This window comes from Dufourea novaeangliae, unplaced genomic scaffold (assembly GCF_001272555.1).
Source record: "Dufourea novaeangliae isolate 0120121106 unplaced genomic scaffold, ASM127255v1 scaffold148, whole genome shotgun sequence".
Taxonomy (NCBI): domain Eukaryota; kingdom Metazoa; phylum Arthropoda; class Insecta; order Hymenoptera; family Halictidae; genus Dufourea; species Dufourea novaeangliae.
This window is the reverse complement of record NW_015374032.1, coordinates 45,017-52,739: the sequence shown is the minus strand read 5'-3', so window position 1 is coordinate 52,739 and position 7,723 is coordinate 45,017. Positions and strand designations below refer to the sequence as shown.

Genomic DNA, 7,723 nt, shown 5'->3' with positions numbered 1-7,723 from the left:
TAGGGAAAGGGCCTTCTACCATTTAAATTCGGAAATTTTTGAAATTTATGCTAAATTAACATTCAATTTAACATTTATTTCAAGTACTGAAATAAATATTAAAAGGCATGTTAATTTGACATAAATTTCCAAATTCAAATGGTAAAAGGCCCTTTTCCTACGCTACTTTTTCCCCTAGCGGAAGCCGCCGAGTTTGCTCGCGAGGGGCATAGAAATATTATTCCTATATCCATGCCCATCTCGCATCCATATCATATACAGATCAGTGACTCGGTGGAAGTAAAGTGGGAGACGATGATAGGTCATAGTGGGGGTACCAAGTTCCACGGGTTGACGATTCTGGCATCACTGATCGTACTTCTTTCCGGATTTAGGCGAGTAGTGTGTCGGTTCTGTTTTGTAGGGGCTCGTGTTCCACTAACACTAAAAATGACGTGAGTATTTAATCCTTTTATATTTTAACAATCCAAAGTGTTAATGCCTTCTTAATATTGAGAAAATTTGTTTTCATTTATATTGAGAACGTGGCTGTCAATATTTTTAAAAAATAACTTCGCGTTTAAATGTTCTTGTAGTTTAATTCCGTGGTATCGAAATACATGTTCTCGCATGCTACATCTTTTTGAAACCATACATTCTCCATCCATATACAGAATTGTTCAGTTATTTTTAGTTCAAGTTTTGAATTCTTATTTCAATTTGTATGTAAAAAAGTCAAGTATAATTTAGTACAATGAAGCTCACGTTTGCAAATTAACATTTTGAGTACAAATGTCCTAGAAGTTCTTAGAAGTGCACATGGGGGATAAGTGACTCCAAATGATTTAAAACTTGAATTATTTCCTAAGCTATGAACTTTCAAAAAAAGTTAAGCATTTTTTAAAGCTTAATATTTTTTTTTATACAGAGTAGTAAGAAAGAAGTTCATAGTGACAATTTTTTTGTTGAAAAATCAAGGATAAGGTTAAACTTGGGATGGGTCTTATTTATCTTGACTATCCCCCCGAAGCACTCGGAGTGTTAATATTCGATACTCTTGAGTTTTAACTTTGTTTAAGGATTTAAATTGTGTTTTCTTTACAATGGATTCAATTGATTAAATATGAGATTTAATACAGTAAACATTTATTTATAGTTTACAAAAATATTTTCCTTTTTCTTAAACTGTAGCGTATTATTACCATTCTTGAGAATATCTAATGAAAAGAACTGTAGGAAAATAACATTTTCGTGTAAAAATTTGATTTGCAACAAATACAAGAGAAACTGTACTGTGAGTCGGAAATGATCCAACGTCTCCCATGCATGCGACTGTGTCGTCCGTCTTTTGAGGGTTAATCATAAATCATTTTAACCTCTAGGTCCAAAGTATCGCGTGATACTCTGTACGAATGCGTGAATACCGTTATTACTACTTCGCAAGAGAAAAAGAGGAAATTTTTGGAAACAGTGGAACTCCAAATTGGTTTGAAGAATTATGATCCACAAAAGGACAAACGTTTCTCAGGCACCGTCAAGTACGTTTCTACCTGACATTGAGGATTCTTTTCGGTTTTTATTGATTGAGTGGTAATAGCCTTAATGGTAATTTTTTGTTTCTAACTAATACCCGAAAAGATTGTCTCATGTGTAGTCAGGAAGCTGGGATATACTCAGCGGACCTTTACCCAGGGTCTTAAATAAATTGGGGAGGTATTATACCGTTATTTTTATTACAGGATCATGATTTATGATCCTGCTGGTAAGTTAATATATATAGCGTGTGTTTAATTGATTCAAGTATTAAAACCAATGTTCAGTGATGTTAATTGCATTGCATGTATTATCTGAATTATTTGTGTGGATTACTGAAATATTACTGAGAACATTGACATTAATAATTGCATTTATCATATTTGGAAAGAGAAAAAATGAATATAATTTAAATTTCAACACTTAATCAGGCCCATATATTCACTAATTAGATATAAATAGTACCTATTATGATAATAAAATAGTTTGAAAACTTATTGTGTCAAATTACTTAAGAGATTATTACTACAATGCTTTAAAAAAAACTGTCATAATTTTCACAAGTATTTGATTACTGCAATGCAATGTAGTATTTCCATGTGAAACATGCAACTGATTAAGTGTTAACTACATGTTGGCAAATTTATAATGAATTATATGATAGACACGTAGAGTTATTAGAAATGAATTCTGTTAACTAAGCATGTAAATTGTTTTATTCAAGGCTAAAGAATATCCCAAGACCAAAAATGCAAGTTTGTGTTCTGGGTGATCAGCAACATTGTGATGAAGCTAAAGCTAATAATATCCCGTATATGGATGCTGAAGCATTAAAGAAATTGAACAAGAACAAGAAGCTTGTAAAGAAACTAGGTAATTAACAAATTGGTAATTTCATGATGTACTTCATGCATTTAATTTTAAGTAAAACCTATTTCGTGATGATATATACTCGACTAGATTAACATAGAATATGTTAGTATCGTTTGTCTTCCAAAAAGCACCATTGCTAGGTAATAATTTTATAGCTCTGGTCGTCTACTGGAAGAAGATCAACTTCTGCACTTGGTGAGGGCGTTGTGTTTCATTGCTTCGCACCTCAATCCGTGTTGAGACACTATGAATTGTATTTAAAATTATTAAACATTTTCAAATTTCAAGTTAATTTGAATTTAATCACTTTGTATTTTTTTATAGCTAAAAAATACGACGCATTTTTGGCTAGTGAGTCCTTAATTAAGCAAATCCCTCGTATCCTTGGTCCTGGTCTCAACAAGGCTGGTAAATTCCCTGGTCTACTTTCTCATCAAGAATCAATGGTAGGAAAGATTGATGAAGTTAAAGCCACAATCAAGTTCCAAATGAAGAAGGTATATACTCTAATTCTGAAAATTAATACCAACTTTATTTTTTACAGAAATATTATATTACTAATTTGTTAAATAAAATTCGAAGCAGACATTTTTTATGGTATTTAAATATAATTTCGAAATTGTTCTTCTAGGTATTGTGTCTATCAGTTGCTGTAGGACACGTGGGAATGACTCCCGATGAACTGGTGCAAAATGTGCATCTTTCAATTAATTTTCTGGTTTCTTTGCTGAAGAAACATTGGCAAAACGTACGTTCCCTTCATATTAAATCTTCCATGGGACCTCCTCAAAGGCTGTACTAAATTTGAATTGTATCCAAGTTTTTGGATGTATATTAAAAGAATAAAATGGAAAAAAACTTTAATTACATTATATTTTTATTTATGTGTTCTTAAACCATTACTTTTTTGACTTTTCGAATTTTAAATTGATTCATTTTGTTTATTACGCATAGAAAATGTTTAAGTCCTAAATATATACATTCGATTTACAAATGTAAATCGTATAGAACAATTTTCATGTTTGTCTTATTTTTAAGCCAATCTTTATATATAAATATTTATATAATTTGAAATATCGTACGTGAATAAGCTGTTAATAAGTTTTTATGATAAACAAAATTTATATGTAGCAATAAATTAAGTAATTATGACAAGATCGACAAGAACTTGAGTAATGCCTAATTTATGTCTAACGAGTGCTCAGTTACGTACATATATACATATATTGTTACGTGTTACCCGATAGGTAGCACGTATTGTATAATGTTAAAGCGAGAGACTTCAGGTTAGCGACGTGGTTTTGGTAACAACGCCAAAACAGAGTCAGAGTAGAGTCGTGATACGACTATAGAATATAAACGACGTGTTGAGATAAGTACTCCTCTCCAAATAAATAATTCTTCCTCTTTATCAATATTGCCTTTATTTATTCGGAAGTCATGCCGCGTCCACGCAACACTGGTGTCAGAAGTGGGATGGTCCAAATCCCTATTGATACTTCATGTCACGCAGCGGGCGACGATACATTAGAACTAAGAATGCTGGCTTTTGAAGAGCGAATAGAAAAGCGAATGACAGAATTTTGCCATGGTTCAAGAACTGAATTGGATCGAAGGATGACTGAATTTCTGGAAATTTCAAGGACCGAAATGCAAAGAAGATTTGACGAAAATCAGGCCAGTCATAATCAACTCACTTCGATACTAGAAAATATTTCCCATAGATTAAACATAACGCCAGAAAATAATTCAAATATTCAGATTAGAAACGATCCTTCTATCGAAAGAGAAACACATAATTCTCCTCGTTCACTTTCCTCATTACCATATCGCGCTAAACCCACGAAATTCGATGGTATAAATCCCTGGGAAACAATATTTAACACAATTTCAAACATTAGCCAAAATAAATAATTGGGATAAAAAGACAAAAGCCTTTGATAGATTCCCTTGAGTGTGAAGCCCTTTCTGTTTTAACGTGTATGGAAGAATCTAAACGAACTGATTTTGACGCGTTAGTTTCTAGATTAGATACTCAATATGGAGGTGAACATTTAACCCAATTAAATCGATATAAATTTTATAATTACAAACAAAGTGTTGGAGAATCTCTTCAAACGATGGCAAATCAAATTTGTCTCTTATCACAGTCGGTTTTCTCTGATTCCACCATTGAATATCGTGACAAACAGGCTTGTCAAAAATTCGTAGAGGCTATTAGAAATAATCATTTGAGGAAAGATGTTACACTGGCTTCTATTAACTCAGTTTCTTTAGACGAAGTACTCGAAATAGCACTCAAAATAGAAGCATTACACGATTCTACTTAGAAGAAAAATTTTGATTCTCCCTTATATAACCAAAGTTTCAAACAAGGTTACAACCCTCGCTCAGAATTCTATAAAGATTATGTTCTTGACACAGAACCTCCCTTTCAACGGGAAAGCTTCCGAAATAATTTTTATCGACAAAAGTCAAGTAATCGGAGCGATTTTCAAACTTCTAAATCACAAAATAATTTCTCACATTTGCATAATTTTCAAAATAATCGAGAAAATAAAAATAAAGAAATTACATGTTGAAAGTGTGGAAAAATTGGACATTTTTCATCGAATTGTTTCCTCCTTAACCGTAATATCAATCAGGGTAATTCTAATTTTACAAATCAAAAGGTTGACTTTAAAAACAAAAGAAAAGAAATGTCGGGAAACGAACATGGGTTGACGTAAAGGGGATCACGGAGACCTCAATTCTCAAAACACTTAAGAATCCCCTAGTTTCAGAAAATAAATCGATTAAAATTTCTCCTAAGAATGTCTCGAAAAATCATTCTTTTAATTCTCTCACAGAGATTTCTAACAATATTCCGAAAGAAACATCTAATGGTTTTTATATCAAAGGCTTCTTAAATGATGTCCCACAGAGATTTCTCATCGATACTGGTTCGGCTGTTTCACTATTAAAAGAATCTTCATACGAGAGTTCTGAAAAGTCAAACATAAAATTGAAAACAGTAACCGGACAAACTATGAAAATTTTTGGTTCAAAAATAATTAATATCAAAATCGGAGAGTTATATACAGAACAATTATTTTATATCACTGATATTACAGATGAGTGTATCTTAGATTTTCTGACAAAACATAAATGTTTAGTAGATTTAAATAAAAAGAATCTTCATATCGAAGGTTTTGAAAGGATTATTTTTTAGGGTTATAAACCCGAAATAATCGATGAGGAATCGATTACTACTAAACTGGTCGATATAGACATGAATGAGGTTAAAGATAGTAGTGTCAATAAAGAAAATGAAATTAGTAACATCAATAATGACGCGAATGTGGATATAGTAGATATAAGAGCTGACGTTGATAGCGTCGATAAAGACGTGAATATAGAAACTGAAATTGATAAAAATGTAAATGAAAGAATAGAAATTTATAAAGATGAGAATATAGGAATTAAAGTCGACAAAAATAATGTTCTAAATATTAGAAATAATTCTCTCACGAAATATAATACAGCTATTACTTGTAAAAAACCTGAGTTGCCTAAAATTTTAAAATTGATGTTTGAAAATAATACAACTAATTTAAATCAGACTGAAAAAGAAGAATTTAAACAATTTTTAATTTCATTCCAAGATGTTTTTGCTAGAAATAAGACTCAAATAGGACGTTGTAAACTCGTCAAACATACAATTGATACTGGAGATCATACCCCTATTAAACAGACTCCTCGAAGAATTCCAATACATCGAAAAGACGAGGTAGGAAAATTAATTACGGAAATGAAAGATCAGGGAGTTATTGAAAGATCATGCAGTTCTTGGACTTCTCCCGTTGTTCTTGTAAAAAAGAAGGATGGTTCGACGAGATTCTGTGTTGATTATCGCCAACTTAATAATATAACCAAGAAAGATTCTTACCCTTTACCTCGAATTGATGACACTTTAGATACTGTCACAGGTTCTTCTTGGTTTTCAACCTTAGATTTACAAAGTGGTTATTGGCAGATTGAGGTTGAAGAGAAAGATCGTGAGAAAACAGCATTTTCTATTGGAGAAGGTTTATGGCAATTTAAAGTCATGCCTTTTGGTTTGTGTAGTGCCCCTGCTACTTTTGAAAGATTAATGGACAATGTTTTAAAAGATTTGACATGGAAGAAATGCCTTGTCTATTTAGATGATATAATTATTTTTGGAAAGACGTTTAAAGAGGAATTAGAAAATTTACGTTCGGTGTTCTCTATGTTACATAAAGCAAATCTTCTGATTAGCCCAAAGAAATGTTCTTTCTTTCAGAAAGAAGTAAAATATTTTGGACATATTGTGTCCAAAGATGGTATTAAAACAAATCCAGGAAAGATTTCTTCGATCAAAGACTGGGGAAGACCAAAAAATAAGTCGGACGTTAAAAGTTTTCTAGGATTATGTACTTATTTTTCACGGTTTGTCAAAAACTTTTCTGCCATTGCTAGACCTTTGTATGATTTGACAGAAAATAAGAAATTTGTTTGGACAAGCAGTTCAGAAGAAGCTTTCGAAAAATTGAAGAATTGTTTAACTTCGACTCCGATTTTAGCTTTTCCTTCTCCACATGAATCTTTTATCTTAGATACAGATGCTTCAAATATTGGTATAGGAGCAGTTTTATCTCAAGTACAAGATAATATTGAAAGAGTAGTTGCGTATTTCAATAAATCTTTGAATAAGGTAGAAAAGAATTATTGCATTACTAGACGAGAATTATTAGCAATTATAAAGGCTATAGAACATTTTCATCGTTATTTATATGGAAGGAAATTTATAGTACGAACAGATCATGCAGCTTTGAGGTGGTTACTATCGTTTAAAAACCCAGAAGGTCAAATAGCAAGGTGGATTGAACATCTTCAACAATACAATTTTAAGATCGTACATCGAAACGGAAAATTTCATTCTAATGCTGATGCGTTGTCTAGAAGACCTTGTTTAGAAATTAGTTGTAAACATTGTGTTAATGTTGAGAATAAAGAGAAACTATCACAAGTTGAAGAGATTACAGTTTTTCGTACACAATGTGAATTGTTTGATGTTCAGGATTGGATCTCTTCTCAAGAGAAAGATCCTAATTTAAAACTAATATTGAGTAGTAAAATGTCTGAAAAAAGCCTTCTAAAGAGTCTTTATCACCTTTGTCATCAGAAATTAAATTTTATTTTTCTATTTGGGATACTCTACAAATTAAGAATGGACTTTTATATAAAAAATGGGAATCTTCTGATGGACGGAAAATAATTTGGCAACTTATCGTACCAATGGATAAAAAGGATATGATTCTTCAGGAAGCTCATAACT

At 31.7% G+C, this 7,723-nt stretch overlaps 1 protein-coding gene across 1 annotated transcript; it reads left to right on the top strand.

Annotated features, from left to right (window-relative positions):
* The first annotated feature begins 342 nt into the window (after positions 1-342).
* LOC107189440 (60S ribosomal protein L10a) lies at positions 343-3,243 on the top strand. Its single transcript, XM_015577972.1, has 5 exons — positions 343-434; positions 1,362-1,517; positions 2,237-2,385; positions 2,710-2,882; positions 3,017-3,243. The coding sequence occupies exons 1-5, from the start codon at positions 430-432 to the stop codon at positions 3,185-3,187; spliced, it is 654 nt and encodes a 217-aa protein (XP_015433458.1). The 5' UTR covers positions 343-429; the 3' UTR covers positions 3,188-3,243.
* Positions 3,244-7,723: the final 4,480 nt, after the last annotated feature.

Coding starts and splice junctions, on each gene's coding strand:
- LOC107189440 (XM_015577972.1), top strand. Junction 1,518..2,236: donor CGTTTCTCAGGCACCGTCAA/GTACGTTTCTAC, acceptor GTTTTATTCAAG/GCTAAAGAATATCCCAAGAC. Junction 2,883..3,016: donor TCAAGTTCCAAATGAAGAAG/GTATATACTCTA, acceptor TTGTTCTTCTAG/GTATTGTGTCTATCAGTTGC.